This window comes from Anomaloglossus baeobatrachus, chromosome 6 (genome assembly GCF_048569485.1).
Source record: "Anomaloglossus baeobatrachus isolate aAnoBae1 chromosome 6, aAnoBae1.hap1, whole genome shotgun sequence".
Classification (NCBI taxonomy): Eukaryota; Metazoa; Chordata; class Amphibia; order Anura; family Aromobatidae; genus Anomaloglossus; species Anomaloglossus baeobatrachus.
The window spans coordinates 297,493,979-297,518,097 of NC_134358.1; the positions used below are offsets into that span (position 1 = coordinate 297,493,979).

The 24,119-nt window shown below is 40.2% G+C and overlaps 1 protein-coding gene across 1 annotated transcript in view; it reads left to right on the forward strand.

Annotated features, from left to right (window-relative positions):
* GABBR2 (gamma-aminobutyric acid type B receptor subunit 2) overlaps nucleotides 1-24,119 on the forward strand; it is a 1,152,522-nt gene that overhangs the window by 526,530 nt on the left and 601,873 nt on the right. Inside the window, exons 6-7 of the mRNA XM_075314883.1 lie at nucleotides 223-411; nucleotides 1,583-1,819. Coding sequence (XP_075170998.1) covers nucleotides 223-411; nucleotides 1,583-1,819 — 426 coding nt within the window. The remainder of the gene's footprint in view (nucleotides 1-222; nucleotides 412-1,582; nucleotides 1,820-24,119) is intronic.

A 24,119-nucleotide genomic window follows, 5' to 3' on the forward strand; every position in this document is an offset into this window, starting at 1 on the left:
AGCAGGAGAACAGACCATAGATAAAGCAATTGATTGCAAACATCTTTTATAACATGGGAGTAAGCCTTTAAACATGTAATTACATATATATGGCCTAGCCATAGGCAAATTTCCTAAAAGCCTACAATGCCTGGAAAAAAAATGGCAACAATAATGTCGACACTTACAATAAATATTAAAAGAAATTTTTGTCATTTAATTTATGTTTATCAACATTTGTAGGCTTACAATGAAGACATGTATGGCAGTAAATATCAATGGATAATCCCTGGATGGTATCAAGCACTATGGTGGCAGCAGGCCAATTCCTCCACCTGCTCAAGTAAAAACCTACTCACAGCAATGGAAGGTTATGTTGGCGTGGATTTTGAACCTCTCAGCACAAAAAATATCAAGACTATATCAGGACGGGTGAGTTTATTACTAAGAGTACAATTGTTTGCTGACTACAGCACATATATTTTTATACTTTAAACAAACTGTAACAATAGTGAAAAATAAAATGTTCTTTCCACTAATTGGGAAAATAAACGATTCCCAAAATTGATGGGCTGTTATGGACAATACACAATTTCTTATAAACAGTAGTCATTACATCTGAAATTGTAGTGTGAAAAAGTATGGTTTTCGTAAAAAAAAAAAAAAAAGCCCATTTTTGTATTTGGAAATTAATCTATAAGCTCTTTTTATTTAAGAAAAAAAGTGTGCTGTCTCATTCTAAAAATCACCTATTAGGCTAAGGACACACGGCAAGTAAAATGGAGCAAGTGGAATGCAATAAAAAAAAATCGCATTCCACTCGTACTCATGTTATCTCTGGGGCAGCTCCCATGAGCGATTTTTTTCTTAGCCTTAATCGGACTGAGAAAACAATTGCAGCATGCTGCGGATGGAATCCGATTTGTTTTCGCTTGCACTCATACAAGTCTATGGGTGCGAGAGAAATATTGCACTGCACTTGGATGACACCAGAGTGCAGTGCGATATACACATCAGCTGACAATGGAAGAGATGGGGCGATTACTTCTTCCCTCTCCTCCTCCGCCCCGTCCTCTTCTCCATTGCTGGGTTGCGATTGCAGGATTGCATCACAGTAGCATGACACTCAGCAGATCTGGAGCCAAGTGTCATGCCATGCACTCTCATTAATGCTAGTGTGGCCCCAGCCTTAGAGAACTGATCACAATGGTCTCTAGTGCCCCCTCTAAACTTTCTAGCAAGTCAGGTCTGAAATTCCAGGTTGTAGGATTCCTGCATGCTGTGCAGGATCTTTAAACCCCTTCGGGGCCCTCCTTGTTATGGAAGTGTGGGATCTCGTATATTATCACAGAATATCACTCTGTATACTAACCTTGTGCTGAACCTTACATTCCTGAATCTCGCTATTTCACAGCAAGAAGGATGATCAAGGGTTCTTCAACAGGAATTCCACAACTTCAAAGTTTGGACCCAACATTTGCTTGAAAGTCGGGTACTTTAGAAGAATATTAGGGACCCTTATCACCTTATCTTTTATTAGGTGATACAGTATATTTTTTACCTTAGAATCTACAGAATATTCACAATATTTCTCTTTATTTAGACCCCACAACAGTATGAAAAAGAATACAATGAGAAGAGGTCAGATGTGGAACCCAGTAAATTTCATGGTTATGCTTATGATGGAATATGGGTAATCGCCAAAACACTACACAGAGCAATGGAATATCTTAATGCTACCAACAGACATCAAAGCATTCAGGATTTTAACTATACAAACCACAAGCTTGGGAAAATTTTCCTCGATGCAATGAATGAAACAAACTTCTTTGGAGTAACGGTAAGTAAAATACACATCACCCCAAAGTGCAGCATATGTATTTTTATTATAGTAATCTCTATTGTATTCTTATTAAGGACATATATACAGTAGAACCTTGGATTACGAACATAATTGGTTCCGGGAGCGTGCTCATAAACCAAGTTACTCTTATATCGAAGCAAATATTCCCATAGGAAATAATTGAAACACAGACAATTCGTTCCACAACTCAAAAATATTTACTGCATTTATACAAACTTATTACAGTAATCCAAAATAATGTTCTGTATTCATATAAAATTATTACAGTACACTAATACAAAATACTGTACAGTAAAAAACATAAAACAAATTAAACTGCACTTTAGCTTCCAATAGAATTGTTGGTGTGCGGGAGATACAGTATAAGCAATGTGCTGTACTGGTTAGCAGAAAGAAAGTACAATACTGTATCCACAAGTGCAAATTGATAGAAATGCTATATAGTATATACTGTACAATGGTATACTGTATACAGTGCATATGGACCGAAAATTACCTCCAGAGCGGGTCAGAATGCAGTGAAAGGATGAAACCGGAAGTGTGCACAGTGGAAATTTGCTCTTATTGCAAAGCATTGCTCTTAAACCAAGTTACAAATTTGTAAAAAGCTTTGCTTGTCTTGCAAAATGCTCTCAAACCAAGTTACTCTTACACCAAGGTTCTACTGTAAATAAAAAAATACAAGAATACTTAGGTGTAACAATTTATTTATTTTTTCTTATTTTAAAGTCTTTTTTTAAATTTTAGTATTACATAAAAGATATGGAAAAGGTCCTGGGTAAAATAAAGGATAACATTAATTTGGCCTTATTTTAAATCCTTAGTTACCTCCATCTTCATGGATGGGTATTGTCTGTTTGTGCTTGCAAATAAATTTATCAATTAGCTGCTAACTAAAATTTACAATAAAACAATGAAAAGTGGCTGGAGAGACATATAGTGCAAATAGGGTCTTGTCTTTCACAATAAAGTAATATAAAGGGAACCTGTCACCAGATTTTTCCCTATGCAACTAAAACTACCACCTTCTGCAGCTCCTCGGCTGCATTCTATGAAGGTGTGCCTTGTATCTGGCCCCCTTTTCAGACCGCAAAAACAACTTTATAAATATTACCTTTTCGTATGTAAATTTTTTAGTAGGGCCTAAAGGGCGGGCTCTCTTTCTCCTTTGTTCCCCCCTCCTGCCACTGTATGCCGTCCTCTGTGTTGATTTGAATTGATGACGACGGTCGAAGGCACGAGATTATGGGCGTCGCTGTGCATGACCTCACGAGCGTCATGCTAGTACCCGCCCATAATCCGTGCCTGAGCAAATACATCCCAGAATGCGTGCGAGGGATAGTTTGTGCACAGGCCCGCGATAGTGGCCTATGATAACGGCGCATGTGCGAGTCTTCATCAAAGCGTGGAGGATGACGGGACCGTCGTCATCAATTTAAATCAACACAGGGGATGGCGTAGAGCGGCAGGAGGGGGGAACGAAGGAGAAAGAGAGCCCGCCCTTTAGGCCCCACTAAAAAATTTACATACAAAATGGTAATATTTATAAAGTTGTTTTTGCGATCTGAAAAGGGGGCCAAATACAAGACACACATTCATAGATTGCAGCCGAAGAGCTGCAGATGGTGGTAGTTTTAGTTGCATAGGGAAAAATCTGGTGACAGGTTCCCTTTAAGTCATCTGGCAAGGTTGTAAAGAGACATGAAAAGGATGCAGAAACTTCAGAGTTAGTGTACATTAGAGTATTGGAAGGAAGGGGTTAGTCCACGCTGTCATTGACAAGAAAACCATCAGAGATAAATCCTGGATAGTTATTTATTTGTTGACGCGTTTCAGAGGGAAAAAGCTCCTTCTTCAGGACTAACACAATAAATAAAAAAATGCAATGTATAAATTATATATGGAGCCACTGTTTTTTGAACAAAGGATCTATATACTATATATTTTATACGTCGCATGTTTTTTCTTTATTGTAAATGTCCCGAAGAAGAAGGCCCCCCCCCAGGCACGCGTCAACGAATCACTGTCCATGATTTATCCCTGATGGTCTTCTTGTCAATGGAAGCGTGGATTAACCCCTTCTAATTCCTACCAGCTACTGAATAGTGCTTACCAGTCGGACAGCAGTGGTGGTTGTTCTCCTGGGTAACAAGCTGTAAAAAAAGTGTTCATATCTAAAGAACGGCTGCACATTTTAATTAGGAGTAAATTGCTAAATGCTTTTTTTTTACAAACAGAATCTGATTTTGACCACTATGAAGATGGGAATAACCCTATAAAGATTAGGTTTTGTGAATATCAACTTGAACTTGAGAAAAAAAGAATATACTCTTTTAATTAATCTTTGGAAAGCATGTCTAATGCTAATGTCACATGGAATCATACATAGTCCTCTATCAGCTGTCATTCTTTTGGCATTACAGTCACACTTTGTATCTTTGTAATGTGGTAAATTAAATAGGTGTGCTATATTCTTAAACATTAACTCATGGTAGTCTCATAATGTTTGTGTCAATATTTTTTTTTTTTTAAATTAGATTCCTAACCATTCTCTGCAATTGAAGTGCTCAGCTGACTAAGCCAGTAAAACAAAGGCAACCATGCTGTGTTAGGCCTGTTTCACATCAGTGTATTGTTATACGGTTATGATTCCACTTACAAGAGACTCATGGGTATCTCGCATTGCATTACCCAGGATGGCCTGCCTCTTTACTGACAGAAACGGGTCAGCTGCATGTATTTCTATGCAGCTGAGATGCTCCCGTCGGGAAAGAGGCACGCCGTCTCGGGTAATGCAATGCGAGATACGCGCGAGTCTCTCGCAAGTGGAATCCTACCCTACTTCTGTGATACAGACATCAAACAGGATTCATAAGTTTCCCATCAGTACTTTATCACTTTATCAGAATTCTATATACTTTTCGCATCCACATTTGCATTAATTTTTTTTTTTTGTTATTGGGTACAAGTGAGTACGTTATCCATATTTTGATCAACTCATTATACAAAACCTTATATACAGTCATAAGAAAAAGTTTTGGCACCCCTATTAATGTTAACCTTTTTTCTTTATAACAATTTGGGTTTTTGCAACAGGAATGGTCAAATATACCTTCATCCAGGAACTCATTAAAAGCTACAGGAAGTGACTAGAGGCTGTTATTTTTGCAAAAAGAGGATCTACAAAATATTAATGTCACTTTTATATTGAAGTGCCCATACTTTTGCACCGGTCAAATTTTGTTTAAATGCGGATTGCACATTTTCTGTTAGTACAATAAACCTCATTTAAATCCAGAAATACTACTCAGTCCATCAGTTATTAGATATATGAAACTGAAATAGCTGTTGCAAAAACCCAAATTGTTATAAAGAAAAAAGGTTAACATTAATAGGGGTGCCCAAACTTTTTCATATGACTGTATATTATTTCCTTACCGACACATGACATTTTGATACATCATATGTTGTGTCACTGTGTAGAGAACTGGGGCTGGAGCTGGGCTCTAATCATACCCGTAAGATGCCTGCTGTGTTGCACAGCCAATATCTTCCTGTGCTTCATCTGCTGCTGTTTAATTATTGTACATTTTATATGGCACTATCAATCACTAATAGCAGCATTTAATAGCTTGATTGCCAGTCTAATGGTTTGTCACAGCAGACGGTGGCATGCTGCAGGCAACCATGGCTGCCATCTTTGTCCTTTCGTGCAGCCCAGCTTGGAGTTGAGATAAAAGGTGGGAAATGTTATTCAACCTTGTGTGCATTAGAAATTCTACCACCCTTTGCTCTTAAATAATATTTTCTGTAAAAATTGGATTTAGCATCTTGTAAAACTTTATTATCTTATTATATACAGCATCAACTACATCAAATCTGAAAATATTTGATGCTACTTCAAATGAAACAAAACAGTAATCTGAAAAAAATTATATAAAAACAGAATGAAGTATTTTATCAAGAGGGATTTATATTTTGTACCATTTAAAAATGTTAACTTGATACCGATTACTGTACCCATAAGGAATTTTCATTATGAATACACAACTACAGAATAACACTTATTAAATAGTAGACAAATACAGTACAATAAAGAAGCATAACAAAAAATATCTCTAGTAAAGGGTTTGTCCTGCTACAAGTTAAAAGTCTGCAGTTATTCTATGCGACTACAGACTTGTGAATCTTTACATTGTGTGCATTGTGCACTGTAAGGATTCTCCTGTGCTAGCACCTGAAGTGTACATAAGCAAGGATGGTTGACCTTAGGGAGATCAACATCCAACACCGCGGAGACACCATCACGTGTTTCTCAACGCACTGATTCTAGAGCAATGCCCCTGGGAAATATTCAAAATAAGAAAGCCTGCGGAGACACCATCACATGTTTCTCAACGCTGGCAGGAAACTAGCCAGGTCTTTCACCGGGAAGGAACAACCACGGGAAGGGCAGTCTCCAGTCAAGGAGACCACCTATGCCAAACATGGTATCCATCCACAGACAGCTGTTTCGGGGTATTTGCCCCTCATCAGTGTGGAGTAGAAAACTGGCTAGTGGGAGCATTGCCTAGTAGAAGACTACATAAGTAAGGATGGTTGACCTTAGGGAGATCAACATCCAACACCGCGGAGACACCATCACGTGTTTCTCAACGCAGTGATTCTAGAGCAATGCCCCCTGGGAAATATTCAAAACAAGAAGTTTCTAGCACCTGAAGTGGGCAGTCATGTGAAAGCAAGTATGTGATTTGCATACTTAAGGACACATTCTGACAAGACTGTAACCAGCCTCACTCTATACACTTGCATTGAGCAAGGTTGCACCCATCTAGTCAGCACGTGACCACATGAATGCAAATCACATACTTGCAGTAATGCGCCCACCACTCCTGGTTTCAGCACCGGGAAATTCTCACAGTGGGCAGTGCCCACGGCATGAATATTGACAAGTCAGCGAGCACATACTCGCAGCCTACAAGTCTGCAGTTGTTCTATGTGACTGCAGACTTTTAAATCCTCACATAGTGTGCACTGTAAGGATTCTTCTGTGCTAGCACCGGAAGTGGGCGGTCATGTGAAAGCAAGTATGTCATTTGCATAATTCCAGCCTCATTTTGACTAGACTGTAACCAGCCCTGAATAATACACTTGCATTGAGTGAGGCTGCACCCATCTAGTCAGCATGTGACCGTATATATGCAAATCACATACCTGCAGTAATTCACCAGCTCCTACCGGCTTCAGCATTGGAACATCCTCACAGTGGGCAGTACGCACAATGTGAAGATTAACAAGTCTGCAATCACATACAATAAATGCAGAATGGAAGCCTAAAGCTGGACGATTCCTTTAACTAATGCTATGATTAGACATATCCAAACATTAGAAAGCCGAAACAACAAAAAATGTGCGAGGACAAAGGTAAGCATGAATATAAAAAATATATATTTTGATTGTTACATAATTTTTAAGACAGTATATAGCCAACATAAACACAGATATAGATAGACATTATAAAATAATGTCCATATGCAAATTGTGCGCATATACTCATGTATTTCACATAATTAATGAGTAGAGATGTAAATTAGTGCAAGTTTAAATGTGATATGCATGATTATTGCACAGAAAACTAGTAAAATAGAGGGTTAATCCAAGCATAAGAATAATGTCATGGTACACATTGAGGTGCTAACAGTGAGTCCCCACAAATTACATGGTATAAAGTGCAAACAGCACATATGAAAGAAAAGGCATAATGAGGCTCACCCACCAACCAAATATTAGAAGACACATAAAAGAGTCCACAAAAAATAAGGTAAAAACATATTAAGATTCCCAGTGTGCACAGTACCTCAGCAAAATAACCAAGCTTTTTGGATATTGTACTTTTTGGGAATGTAGTTGTAGCTCTAATGCTTGTTTCTACTTTCATGCTGAAACTTCCTCGTTCATAGAAAATATTTTGATCCTGTGAATGAGGCATAAAAGAATTGAGAAACTTGAGAATTTCAATATATCCAAATTAAAGCATAAATATAAGAATTGAATGGAAGGTCATCATATTTTTTTATATTTATTACATTTCATTAGATGTGACAATTTCAGCACTTTACCCAGATCATCCTGATTGCTCTAGTGCGGTGGCTATCTGGGTAATATAAATGGTTAATGACAACTGTGATTTGTCAAAACTCACAGTTGCCACTAAACCCTGGATTAGTACTGGGGGGTCTATGGAACCCCCCATCAATAACCCTCTAAGTCAAAAGAAATAAACACAAAATACAGACAAAAATCCTTTATTAATGTATTTTGCATTTTTTTTGCTAGAAGATGCAGATTTTGTGCTGGAATTTGGTGTAGAAATTTTTGGAGATACAGGTCTCATTGAACTCAATGAGTTCACCTGAGGTGAGTTTACCTATGGTCACAGGTGAGGTACTGTGGGATCTTACAGCTATGACTGCAGGTTAACTCAGTGACATCACCGTTAACAGCTGCAGCTCAGTCAGTGTCTGTCTGAAGCGTCAGTGGTCGGTCATGTTCTCTAATGTGCCCGCATGCTGTGACTTCAGTATGTAGCAGAGTCGGGATTGTCGTAGAACCTTGTAGTGTGAATTACATTGGACCTGGGTTGTTTGTGGGTTAATAAATTGGAGGAAAAAAAGTGTTAGTATTTTTCTCTGTTTATTACTTTTGACTTACAGGGTTAGTAATTGGGGATCTCATAAACCCTTCCCAATTACTATTCCAGGGCTTAATGGAAGCTGTGAATTTTGACCAATCACAGCTGACATTAAACCCTTCTATTACCCCAATTGTCACCACACCAGGGCAATCAGGATGAGCCAGGTAAAGTGCTGGAATTGTTGCATCTAATCGATGTGACAATTCCAGGGGATCTGCGTGCTGCTATTTTTAGATTGGGGGCCAATAACCATGGGCCTTTCCTGCCTGAGAATATCAGCCCCCAGTTGTCGGCTTTATCTTAGTTTGGTATCAAAATGAAGGGGGACCGCATGTTGTTTTTTAAAATTATTTATTTAAATATTTTTTTAGAAAGCCACATGGGGCCCCTCGTGTTTTGATTCACCGCCAAGTTAACGAACACGGCTGGGGCCTGCTACCTGTAGCAATCTGATTTATCTGTGCTGGGTCTCAATATATGGGGGACACTACATCATTTTTTAAATGTATTTACTTATTTTTAAGAGGAAAAAATATCGGCACATCCAACGTAAAATAATTTCTTTCTTTATTGTCACATAATGTTAAAAAAGTCCATCCATATTCAGAAGACCCTGAGGCGTTTCCGACGCAAAAGAGCGTCCTTAATCATAGGCTAACATTTTTAGTAAGCTCTAGACATTTATAGGTAAAGATCAACAATATAGTTAGAGACAATTAGTAACACATGATTAAAAATCACACACTAAAAACAAAAAGTAGGATTGGACAAAAAGAAGGGGGAAGGGATTGTGAAACACCATAGTATAGAGTATCTCATATAAAGTACCATTAATAGTATTTCAGCAACGACATAGAGCAAGTCATATTTAATCTCATTGCAATGAACTGTGTGACTGAACACATTGGAGGGAGAGAAAAAAAGGGAAAAGGGAGATTTTTTCCCCTTTTTCTTTTTATTCAATATATATAATATAAATCATTTCTATAATTCATACCTCCTGGAAATTTGTTTTTTTATGTAAGGATCCAGTGAGCTTCTCTCAAAGCTAGATTTTTCATCCTGTTACCATCTCTAGTGGATGCATTGATCAATGTATATCAATCCGATATTTTTTCCTCTTATTCAAGTGATAGTCCACCTGGCGGACTTCATATCTTTGCACTCCATGGATGTGTGGTGAACTATTCCATTGGGCGTGTCAAGCTTTCCTCCACTTCGTCTGTTGTTATTTATTTTTTACTTTACACTGCTATAGGGACACAGACAGCATGTGTGATTTCAGCCAATCACAGACGCTGTCACTAAGTGTGGGGGCATGGTCTGGCTGCAACCAATCATAGATGCTTAGACTAATGGTGGGCAGGGTAAGTAGTGAATATTAATAAGAGCTAATGATCAGACCCAGAAGCAGTGTTAGAGTCCTTGGGAAGGTCGGCAAGTCTAACTTTCCTGCTTTATTCCTTTTTTCTTTCTTTTGCAGGCCATTAGCTCTACTAACACCATTTTATAACCCATAAGTTTGGGTCCTTTAGACCTATATGGAGTTTGGCATCCGAGGTCAAGTTCGGGTGCTGAACCCTATTTTTTTTTTCTTCTTAGTCCCTGCTGGTTCAGTGAACCCAAATATCCACAGGTTTGCTCATCACTAACTATGAGAGGTATTGGAGTGGTCCCACTAAAGTGAATTGAGCAAAGCTGTAAAAGATTGTACTCCCACTAAGAAAAGTATGGCATAATAACATTAATGTTTTGTGTCAAGAGAACTCATCAGAATCAGGATGATTCTGGAACTGATAACAGAGGTCATGAATATGGATTGATGGGCCAAGAAATCTGACTTTCTGGCCAGTAAAAGATAAGAGAAGACCCCACATGTTATCAATACCAAAGATAAGTGGTTGCAATGTCATATTATTCTATAAAACATAAACATTACGGACACAATAAGAAGTGAACATGCACTACTATATGGCTACGTAAACTGAAGACAGACCAGTAAACAATACCAAGAAACATTCTGGATCCTCTCTGCTATTTCATATCAATATAGGTTTTCTACCAAGAGGAATGTGCCTGGTGTATTATCACAGATTATACATATTAGCCTGGATTCTCCGAGTAGGACACCCTCTTCATTGCTTAGTTGAATGTAACTAAACTGTGGAACTGTATGACTTTAGATGTAATAGAGTTTAGACTGCCAAGGGAGTCACTTTAATGAGTTGAATCTATAACAATCCTCAGGGAGATATTCCTTTCGGAAATGTTCCATGTACTTCAATTTTATATGTGCCTTGTGGCAGACCTGACTCTTGTATAAAAGACTCTTTGCTAATTTTGACATTAATTTCTTTGACAGCCATTTTGCAACTTCTTTTCCTTCAATAATGTCTTTCCTTCGCAGAATTTTGTTTACAAACCCTTCTGTTATCCTTCTTATCCAACGGTTAAAAAAAAATAATACGAGATGAATGGATAATAAATATTCTAATTAAAATGGTGCCCCTATTTCAAGTTTACTATTTATTAACTCTTTAAGGACCAGGCCATTTTTTCGCGTTAATTTTGTCATCTCTTCCTTGCCAGAGCCATAACTTTATTTAATTTATCTTTCCTTTAGCATAACTTTATATGGTTTAAATTTTACTGAATTAGTTGATCTTTCTTTTACCTCTACCAATTTAATACTTAAACTGCTTGAACTTTTATTAATGCATAACTGCAAACAAGATTTATTATAAATTATGCAGCAATTTAGAATGGATTCTTGCTAATTTTGATTGTTTCTCCAATTAGGGATTGTCTGATTTTTTTTTAAATTTAAATGCATGAATTTGAGGCTAAAAATCATTTTTGCAATTGGATTTCAATAAAAAATGGAAATTGTTTGGCTTTTACAGGCTCTTTGATTCCCTGTACATTCAACTTATACGTATACTGTGGTCGTAAATCGGCAAACTTCCTGTCATAGTATGTCGAGTGATAGTGTTAGGCTGGAGTCACACTGGCGTATGACTTGCACGAGTGCAACTTGAGAAAGTTTCATCCGGCACTGACGCCCTAGCCCTGCCTACCACTCTCCTATACACACATACACCTGCCACTGACTCTGCAGGATAAGATGGCGCTGGAACAAATGCATAAATGCAGCACAGTCTGTTTAATGAACTGCCACCATAGACATAGATGTGACTCTTGCGCCCCGATGGGCATGGCTACGAGCCTTTTTTAGTCTCCTCCCTGCATCAGGCCACATGGCGTGAAGTAATGGCGCCGGTTGCTCGTGCCGACCAATCAGTGGCTGCCGCGTCACCGCTGACGTCACTGACGGCCAATCAGCAGCTGCCACGTCACCGCACATGTGCAATAGCAGTAATCCCGCACTTAGTGCCTGGAGAGGCTGCAGGAACCCACGCATGCGCAGTAGCACTAAATGAGCACTTAGGCTCAGGATGGTACAAGACTCTAGACACCTGAAGCCTGTCAGCCCAACACCTCGAGCGATGGACAGGTGGCGCTGCGGAGTTGACCGATCACAATGTGGGAGTCAGTGACGGGACTGGACCGGTTCGGGGCTCATAAGGACCCCAACCCATAACAATTGTTTCTTCAGAATTTCTTATCACTAGAGTTGGTCGAACTTGCAGAAAACTGGACCGGCGGGTCCCTGCTGAATTTTTAAAAACACCAGAATCCATTCCAGAATCTGGTACCCATAAAAGTCTATGGGAACCAGAATACATAGATTAAAAATGTTGGTAGAAGGGACAGGGGGTAGGAGCATGTGCAGTGTACTCACTGAACCTCCGTCATGGCGGTAAGCTGCTTCCAGGTCACGCTTTTCCTTCCAGAGCCGACAACTAACCTTCATTGAATATTCACTGCTTTCCCCACCCAAAGGCACGTGTAATTGGTTGCAGTTAGATGCGCTCCCCACCCTGAGGGTCAGCGTTCAGCTGACTGCAATCAATCACAGGTGCCAGGATGGCTGGTGGGTGGGGAAAACAGTGCAACTGTTTGCAGGTGATTATCGTGGTATAAAAATAATTGAATAAATAAAACAATTGGCGCAGGGTTCCCATATTATGATACCAGCACAGATAAAGCCCACAGTTACAGGCTGCACCCACCAGCTGTCGGGCTTTATCTGGGCTGTGTATCAATATAACGCCAGAGTCACACACTTGCGCGAGTCTCTCATCGCATCACTCGGCAGCCGCACACTCTTCTGACAGGAGCGTGCATCTGCATGTATTTCTATGCAGCTGCATGCGCATGTCCGGAGAGTGTGCGGCCGTGCCGGGTGATGCGTTGCGATACTTGTGCGAGTCAAATAGTTTGTGTGAGTTCACTGTAAGACCGGAGTCATACTTGCACGAGTCTTGTATCGCATCACCTGGCAGCTGCACACTCTCCTGACAGGAGCATGCAACTGCATGTATTTCTATGAAGCTACACGCTTGTGCTGGAGAGTGTGCGGATGTCATGTGATGTGATATGGGACTCGTGTGAGTCATACGGTTTGTGTGAGCACACCATAAGGCCGGAGTCACATTTGCGCGAGTCTCGCATCGTATCACCCGGATCGGCCTGACACTCTCCAGACACGAGCATGCAGCTGCATATAGCTGTATGTAGCTGACTTGGTCCTGTCAGGAGAGTGTGTGCAGCTATGCTGAGTGATGCGATTTGAGACTCGTGCAAGTCCCTCACAAGTGTGACTCTGGCCTAAGAGGAACCGCATGCGTTTTTTGTTTTTTTAATTTAACTAGTTTTTTAAAAAATGACGTACAGTCCCCTCAATTTTGATACCCAGCCAAGATAAAGCTGACAGCTGGGGCTGTATTCTCAAGCTGGGGAGGTCCAGCCTAAAAATATCAGCCAGCAGCCACCCGGAATTGTCGCATACCTTAGATGTGATAATCCTAGAGCTTTACCTTGCACTTTCCGATTGCCCTGGTGCAATAGCAATTGGGGTAATAAGCAGTTAATGGCATCCCACAGCAGACATCAAGTCCTGGATTAGCAATGGCAGCGTCTATGACACCCTGCTACTAATCAGTAAGTGACAGTAAATAAACACAGATACCAAAAAAATCCTTTATTTGAAATGAAATACAAAAAAACACTCTCTTTCACTACTTTATTAACCACAACACACCCCTGCACGTCCGATGTAATCCACAAGAGGTCCCATAACGATTCAGTTCTGCTACATCTGAATAGCACAGCGAGTGGCCGTAGAGCATCATGGCTGCCTGCTGTGAGTGCAGAGTGAATGAGCCACAATGTGCGGTGACTGGATGCAGTCAGACGCGTCATACAGGCTGGGGACGCGTCTGACTGCAACCAATCACAGACACCAGGCCGGCTGGTGGGCAGGAAAAGCCGTGCATATGAAGTGAGCGGCACAGTGTGGTGGCAGGAGCAGCGTATAGCCGCGCGGGAGCATCATATAGCCGGGCCGGAGCCTCAGTAACTATGAAGCGCTCGCTTCATTTTTATATTCTTTATTTTTCCTTTATTTTTTTTTATTTTTTAAGATCCAGATCAAACAGCCAGAATCCCGGGTCCGGCACCCGAGCAACTTTGAAACCACGTGGATCCAAACTTTTACAGTCCGGGTCCGCCCAGCCATAGTTATCACCTTTGATATTTAACTCTAAAATCTTTGATCAAACATTGATCATTTGTGAAATCATTTTACTCATTGCATATTTTTTAGTTCATATCTGGAATAAGCACTTTTCATTTTGGTAAAATCAGCAGAATATTTTGTTAAAAAACAAACTAGTAGTCAAGCATATGCATAAGTTCTGTATAACTCCACCTCCACCATTGATTGGTAGCACTCTGAGCATATTGTACATGAACAGAAAACTGCCAATTAGTGGTGTAGACAGAGTTTTAAAAAGCTCAGCATTCAGATGACTGCTAGATCTGCTGGAGATAAAATGCTGATTTTAGGAAAATGGGACCAGACAGTGAAAAATCGTTTGAATCAGGATCTCTGCTCCCCATCATTCTGCTCTCAGCTGAGGTTCCAAACATCTAGTGACAGATTCCTATTAACTAGAAAAAAAAAGAATGAAACCCAATTGCAAAAATTATTTTTAGCCCTAAAAACATGGATTTGTGTAAAATTTTTAAAAAATTGTCCTGAAAGATGGATAGCCCCTATTGTCATTCATTTGTGTTTCATGCTTAATTTATGTGATATTAAAACAAGAAATACCTGGATACTTTCATCATGAATGGCTTCATTGGAGTGAATCACTCTATCTTGTGTTAGGTAATTTGGAAAGCATACTTTCTCAGTCAGTACCGTTGTTAGTAAAACCTGTGGAGCTAACTGACTTTGCCTGGAGAGGCTCCAAACTTGTCAGATCTAATGTTGTTCATTGGATGAGTTCTTCATACATCGCTGCTCCTCTTCCTGGGCAGACACAATTTCAGTACTAAACTAGTTTACTTCCTTAGAGAGGTGTTCCAATTGCAGATTGAGTTTTGTGAACAAAGCACACGTGTATCTCTATAATTACCAGTATACAGTCAGCTGCATAACAAAACAGTTCAAATAAAAATTCTGAATTTATACAATTAGTTTTATTAATCATTATTAGTGACATCTATGGATACAATTTGCATAGAGTATTCAACAAAGTACAAGTTTATTTTTATGAGAGCCATAATGTTCGCTTTTAAACATATTATATCATTAGATTACTAAAATCAACTTAACCCGTTCACCCCTGAGCCTATTTTCATCCTTGCTTATCAAGCCAATATTCTCAATTCTGACCTGTGTCATTTTATGTAGTAATGACTCTTGAACGCTTTAACGGATCCCAGTAATCCTGAGACTGTTATTATATAACATATTGTACTTCTTGTTAATAGTAAATTTAAGAAGATATTATTTGCGGAAATATCAGAATTTTGGTGAAAATTGTAAAAAGTTTGCAATTTTCAAAGTTTGAATTTGTATGCCTTTAAACCAGAGAGTTATGTCACACAAAATAGTTAATAAATAACATTTACCATATGTCTACGCAACATCAGCATCATGTTTTTGAACATTTTTTTGTTAGGAAGTTGCAAGGGTTAAAAGTTTATCATCAATTTCTCATTTTTCCACCAAAATTTACAAAACCATTTTTTTGGGGGACCGCATCACATTGGAAGTTACTTTAAGGGGCCTATGTGATAGAAAATAGCCAAATGTGACACTATTCTAAAAAACTGCACCCCTCAATTTGCTAAAAACCATATTTAATAAGTTAGTTAACCCTTTAGGTGCTTCACAGGAATTAAAACTGTGGAGGAAAAAAATTAAATTTAAATTTTTCCCCCAAAAAATGTTACTTTAGCCACAATTTTTTTTATTTTCAAGGGAAACAAGAGAAAATGCTCCATGTAATTTGTTGTGCAAATTCTCCTGAGTACAACGATACCTCAAATGCTGTGAAATCTTACTATTTGGACGCACGGCAGGGCTTGGAATGGAAGAAGCACTGCTTGACTTTTGATGCTCAAAATTGGCTGAAAACAGTACTGGATGCCATGTCTGCAGAGCCCCTGATGTCCCTAAACAGTAGAAACCCCCCACAAGTGACTGCATTTTGCGACCATGTACATGAACGGCGGATGTCGTGAAGGGGTTAATATTCATTATTCAGTATTCATATTTCCTTTGCTATAGGCTTTGATGCCTATTTGCATTTATTCTTAGCCTTTTAGGTCTTTTTTGCTACTAGGTTGTAGTATTCTAGGGTATGTGCACACGTTGAGTATTTGAATGCAAAAATTTCTGCACCATTTTTTCATCTCTTGGCAGGAAAAAAATGCCATATTTTTGCAGCATTTTTAATGTGTTTTTGCATACATATTTCTAGTGTTTTTGGACAGCAATGAATGCTGTAGAGATAAGTAATAGAGATAAATAATAGATATAATAGATATAGACAGTCATATATAAACACATATAGACATATAGATAGATAGTTCATGGTTATTGGGACCTTTCCAGCCTAAAAAAAACAGCCTGCAGTTACCCCAGGAGTGAAGCATCACATTAGATGTGCAAATTCTGGCGCTTCACCTCGACTCTTACCGATTGCTTTGGTGCATTGGTATTTTAGGTAATAGTAGTATGAGTTCATGTGAGCTGTGAAATGACCGCTGGCATCAAGCTTTGATATTAGTAATGGAGAGGCATCTATCTATTTTTTCACCCAGTTCAGACTTAGAATGGTGTTCCAGACGTTATTTCTTGATTGATTTAGGCATCTATCAGACACCCCCATTACTAACCCAGTAAGTAAAAAGAAAGAACTTACACAAAAAAATAGTTTTTTTAAAAAAAAAAACACTCCCTGAATTCTTCCCTGGTTCACCAATTTATTTAACAGCAAATACAAAAAACTCATGCAAGTCTGACATAGTCCAGGGAATCCGATGCACTCCATAAATGGAAATCCGAAAAACATAATAGAAAAATAAAAACAAGAGACTGTCCCTCGTTCTCTAATTTATAAGAAAACAGAGTTCCCACGCATGTGGCATGTGTAGATTTTTTTTTTTAAATGGTGAACCTGAGATAGTGTGGGGGGAATATTTCTTTAAATAAAGTATTTTTGTGTGTCTTTTTCTTTTTTTACTTACTGGGTTAGTAATGGGGTTGTCTGAGAGATACCTCTCCATTACTAACACCAGAGCTCAATGCCAGCTGTGTTTTTGGAAACTTCACAGCTGACATCAACCGCAACTACCATTACCACAGTTACCAGTGCACCAGGAATCGGGACGAGTAGAGGTGACATGCACGTGGCAGGAGCGGCCGTGCTTCTCGCTCTATCAAAAATAGAGCGAGAAGCATGGCCGCTCCTGCCACGTGCATGTCATTAGGTGTTAGGTCCGTGGTATATGGGACCTAAACTGGAGTTACCGCATACATGACTCCTTGATGAGTCTATGTTTATTGCATGTTTTGGATATAATGGACTCATTATTTAATGAGACCTGAAACGGAATTGCCACAATTATAAGCTCCCCTGAAGAGTTTGTTTTTCGAACGAAACGCGTTGGGAGGCATACTTGCTTATTTATGAGGTTCCGCCATGAGGATGCCTGAACCCATTTGAATCCAATATGTGGTATTTTGGAAATCTGGTGAGATAAATCCATTTTTTTCATTATTAGTGGACTTTTGATGAAATTGGCACCTAGTTAATTGGTGAGACAAGTCCCATTCTTTATAGTGGTACTAGCCTAATTTTGGTTTGCATTGAACCCTTGGACAAGTAGGAGGGGCCAAACCTTGTTTGTATTGTTTGTCTGTTTTATTGGTGAGGATTAACCTCAATTTTAATGAATTTAGTAAAAGTTAATTTTTAATAATTCTATTGTGCATGTGGTGAACCCGATACTTCAAAATAACTTTGCTGTTCTGTTTTGAATTTTGACAATTGTGAAACAAACCCAGTGGCTATCTGTATACTTTATGTAAGGCCTCTTTCACACGTCCGTGAAAAACCACGCACGTTTTTCACGGACGAGTCAGAAGTGCGTTTTGTCCTGCATGACCCGTGTTTATGGGCTACATGTGTTCTCCATGTGTTATGCGTGATAACACTCGGAGAACGGGAACTTTCTACTCACCTGTCCCTGGCGTCGCTGTCCGTGGTGCTGAACTTCTGTTTCCAGTCCTGCCGACTCCCCGCTGCTGCTACGTCCGGCCGCAGTGAAGTGAATATTCAATGAGCGGCGGTCAGCAGCAAGTGACAGAGACAGGAGGGCAGGAGAAGGTGAGTAATGATTTTTTTTTTCTCACAGACACATGTCTTCTCTCCGGTGCGTGTCACACAGAACACATCCACGTGTTACGTGGGACACGTTTGCGTTCCGTGTGACACCCGTGATGCCGGAGAGAAAACGGACATGACGGCGTCAGAAACTTACGGACACAGGTAAGTACGGAACGGACACACGTTCTGTGCGCAAATACTTACGTGTGTCCAAAACCATAGGAATGCCTAGGTTTACGTGTGTACGTGTCTTCGGTACATGAGAAAACTGCCAAACACGTACCGGAGACACGTTCGTGTGAAGGGTGCCTTAGACAGACAATTATAACTAAAAAACTATTTCTTATATGTATTTTTTTTTTGGCCTAGGCAGTTCACAACTGCTTCTGTTGCTTTTAATAATTTCTTATATTCAATTTGCATATTATTAATTTAACACTTATTGTTAACTGGACCTGAATAAGTGATACAATAGTGGAATAGACAAGATATAATCCAGCAGCAAAAGATATTAAATATCAAAAATTCAACTTTTATTTAAACATCATTAAGAAAACATTGGATGAAACAAAAAATTCCCGGGACACGAGCTAATCTTATGCGTGTAGGACAGAAAAATTCTTACTCTTAGGAAATATGTGTAAGACCTATGAGAATGAACATTTCTTTCTGAAACACGTAAGGTTTTCTCTTGTCCAGGTATTTTTTTTGTTTCATGCAATGTTTTCTTTTAATGAAATTTAAATACATTTTTTTTTTAATGTTTTGTAATATCTTTCGGTGCTGGATTACAACATTTCTATTCTACATCCTGCTTGTAGCCTCACAGTGCAGAGGTACTGTTGATCAATTGTTCGGTCTCAATACCAATTCTAATTGAACCCCAAAATGTATTGGGTGATTCATGGATCAAACACCTGTTTGGATTTTTACAATTAAGCTCCTTGTTAGGGAACAGCAAGTTATTCAAAAAGTACTGAAACATTGAACACTTGGACATGTGCATTCAAAAAGGGGAAGTCAGGGGATAATATGCACCCCTATAGAATGCAGCACAGGCGCTGCTTAAGATACTAGTTTTGGTTTATACCTTAAAAATCTGGTGACAGGTTCCCTTTATAGTGGCAATTGTTTTAAGTGTTATCCCAGCCATTAAAACGAGATGTCACCTATATACTAAAAAAGTAGTAGGATGTTACCGTTATGCCCAAACCCATGAAGGGCTTTATATAATTAATATGACCTACAGTATTATTTATACATCTACAAAACATTCCGTTGTGCTATAAACAGATCAAATATTCCCATTATTCTCTGTCATTACGAGGCCTTACAGTTTATATTTCATACACGCACAATTAATCAACACTCAAGAGCGTGGCATGAAGTTCTTTCTTTAAAAGTGTGCTTTTGAAGAGTAAAAATACATCTGTAGGTTTCTTTCATCTAAGATGTTTGATCATGGTACAAATTTCATGCAGATATTTATAGCGTTACGTGCTAGTTAGATTGAACTTTATTTAGATGTGTTACACATGTTTTGCATAGCAGCAGTTGGTAAGCAAACATGCAGCCGTCTATGGCACTCTCCCCTTTGAAAATGACTCAGTAACTACTCATTAAACACATTCTCTGTCACGTATCAAGTGGATTCCAAATTCTACTTTTGACTAGTAATCAGCTCCCAGATTATCTCATTTTGAGCAGATGGCATGTAGAGATGATGGTTCTGCTTCATCGATCCAGTACTATTAAGATGATTTTATTAAAAGAGTTTCCTGTTCACTTCTGGGATCATCATTAAAGGAAAAAACGTAACTGTACTGTAGCTTCTGCAGAAATGCAAAAACAAATATATATTTTTTTATATATATAGTACAGACCAAAAGTTTGGACACATCTTCTCATTCAAAGAGTTTTTTTATTTTCATAACCCTGAAAATTGTAGATTCACATTGAAGGCATCTAATCTATGAATTAACACATGTAAAATGAAATACTTAACAAAACAGTGTGAAACAACTGAAAATATGTCATATTCTAGGTTCTTCAAAGTAGCCACCTTTTGCTTTGATTACTGCTTTGCACACTCTTGGCATTCTCTTGATGAGCTTCAAGAGGTAGTCACCGGAAATGGTTTTCACCTCACAGGTGTGCCCTATCAGGTTTAATAAGTGGGATTTCTTGCCTTATAGCACCAAAGCACAGATTTTCACTGGTCTAATGTCCATTCCTTGTGTTCTTTAGCCCAAAAAAGTCTCTTCTGCTTGTTGCCTGTCCTTAGCAGTGGTTTCCTAGCAGCTAATTTACCATGAAGGCCTGCTGCACAAAGTCTCCTCTTAACAACCTCTTAATGAGGTTGGGACCATCAGTTGTGTTGTGCAGAAGTCTGGTGGATACACAGCTGATAGTCCTACTGAATAGACTGTTAGAATTTGTATTATGGCAGGAAAAAAGCAGCTAAGCAAAGAAAAACAAGTGGACATCATTACTTTAAGAAATGAAGGTCAGTCAGTCAGAAAAATTGGGAAAACCTTGAAAGTGTCCCCAAGTGCAGTGGCAAAAACCATCAGACGCTACAAAAAAACTGGCTCACATAAGGACTGCCCCAGGAAAGGGAGACCAAGAGTCACCTCTGCTGCGGAGGATAAGTTTATCCGAGTCACCAGCCTCAGAAATCGCAGGTTAACAGCATCTCAGATTAGAGACCAGGTTAATGCCACACAGAGTTCTAGCAGCAGACACATTTCTAGAACAACTGTTAAGAGGAGACTTTGTGCAGCAGGCCTTCATGGTAAAATAGCTGCTATGAAACCACTGCTAAGGACAGGCAACAAGCAGAAGAGACTCGTTTGGGCTAAAGAACACAAGGAATGGACATTAGACCAGTGAAAATCTGTGCTTTGGTCTGATGTGTCCAACTTTGAGATCTTTGGATCCAACCACCGTGTCTTTGTGCGATGCAGAAAAGGTGAACGGATGGACTCTACATGCCTGGTTCAAACCGTGAAGCATGGAGTAGGATGTGTGATTGTGTGGGTGTGCTTTGCTGGTGACATTTATTCAAAATTTAATGCATACCGAACCAGCATGGCTACCACAGCATCTTGCAGCAGCATGCTATTCCATCCGGTTTGCGTTTAGTTGGACCATCATTTATTTTTCAACAGGACAATGACCCCCAAACACACCTCCAGGCTGTGTAAGGGCTATTTGACTAAGAAGGAGAGTGATGGGGCGCAACACCAGATGACCTGGCCTCCACAGTCACCAGACCTAAACCCAATCGAGATGGTTTGGGGTGAGCTGGACTGCAGGGTGAAGGCAAAAGGGCCAACAAGTGCTAAGCATTTTCTGGAAACTCCTTCAAGACTGTTGGAAGACCATTTCCGGTGACTACCTCTTGAAGCTCACCAAGAGAATGCCAAGAGTGTGGAAAGCAGTAATCAAAGCAAAAGGTGGCTACCTTGAAAAACCTAGAATATAAGACATATTTTCAGTTGTTTCACACTTTTTGTTAAGTATTTCATTCCACATGTGTTATTTCACAGTTTTGATGCCTTCAATGTGAATCTACAATTTTCAGAATCATGAAAATAAAGAAAACTCTTTGAATGAGAAGGTGTGTCCAAACGTTTGGTCTGTACTGTATATATATATATATATATATATATATATATATATATTTATATAAATGAAGTTTTTTATATATATATATATATATATATATATATATATGTATAGTTGCCTTATTCTGTCTGTCTGTCTATCTTGCTCCAAAATAACGTCATTACAGTGACAACCGTCGCATTGGCTGCTTGGCTCAGCCCGGCCCTGACACATGTTGGCTGCTCGGCCCCGCCCCCTGCAAACGTTGGACGCTTGGCCCTGCCCCCCCACACATTGGGCACCAATATACCTCCCCCCAGGACTACTCCACCTATTAGACACCTCCCCCCAGGACTACGTCACCTATTAGACACCTCCCCCCAGGACTACTCCACCTATTAGACACCTCCCCCCAGGACTACTCCACCTATTAGACACCTCCCCCCAGGACTACTCCACCTATTAGACACTTCCCCCCAGGACACTACTCCACCTATTAGACACCTCCGCCGAAGACTACTCCACCTATTAGACACCTCCCCCCAGGACTACTCCTCCTATTAGACTCCTCTCCCCCCAGAACTACTCCTTCTATTAGACTCCTCTCCCCCCAGGACTACTCCTCTTATTATACTCCTTCTATTATAGTCCTCCTATTATACTCCTCTCTGAGGGGTGCGCAGCATGGGGGATGGAGCACGATGGGGGGTGCGCAGCATAGGGGGATGAAGCACGATGGGGGGTGCGCAGCATGGGGGGGATGAAGCATGATGGGTGGTGTGCAGCATGGGGGGATGAAGCATGATGGGTGGTGCGCAGCATGGGGGGATGAAGCATGATGGGGGGTGCGCAGCATGGGGGGATGAAGCACGATGGGGGATGCACAGCATGGCGGATGAAGCACGATGGGGGTGCACACCTCCCCCCAAAACACACACACCGCCACACACGCACCGCACAACACACCACACACACAGTGGGAACCACATACACCGCCCTACACAGACACACACACACACAGACAACGCCGCACACACACAACACCCAACACACAAACACCGCGGCACACACAAAAATATGCACACACCGCACACAGACTGCACAAAACATACCTCCCCCAAAACACACCCACGCACCCCACACCCATACACCCACACATACCGCGCAACACACACAGCACCACACACACACAACACTGCAGACACACAGCGCTCCACAAACAACGCAACACACTCAACGCAACACACAAACAACACCGCTCTCACAGACTCCCATGCCCAGACAACACCCAGAACATTTACAGCACCCTACACAAACACTTGGCAACTACACACAACAACATCTATATATATAACAAAAATCATACATTAACTACACAATAAATTCTAGAATACCCGATGCGTTAGAATCGGGCCACCATCTAGTATATATATATATATATATATATATATATATATATATATATACACTGTATATATATATATATATATATATCTATATATATAATTGCCTTATTCTGTCTGTCTGTCTGTCTGTCTGTCTATCTGTCTGTCTGTCTGTCATGCTCCGAAATTGTGTCCTTACGGTGACACAAAGCTGATTGGCCGCTGGGCTCGCCATGGCCCCGCCCCCCCACACGGATTGGCCTCTCGCCCCGGCTCTCTGCAGGCCCCGCCCCCTCACGCAATGCACGCTCGCTGTGGCCCAACTGACACGGGGCTCCGATTCCCAGGTGAGTACACACACACATCAGATCACACTCACTCTCACACTCACTCTCACACATCACATCCACACACTCACAACATGCTGGGATATCGCTTGCTTCTACACCGGCTCCGTCAGGATCCCGGCAGCGCCAGACATGACCTTGCGATGCTGGGATCTTAACGGAGGCCGTGAAAGCTGGTAACCATTATACACATCGGGTAACTAAGGTCCCTTAGTTACCCGATGTGTATCATAGTTACCAGTGTACACCGGCTCACACTCACTCTCACACACACATCACACACACATCACACACACATCACATCGCATCCACACATCAAGGTCCTGCAGCTGCGGAACATACACACACATAACAGCACACATACACACACAAATCAGATCACACTCACACACACCTCACACACACATCACATCGCATACACACATCAAGGTC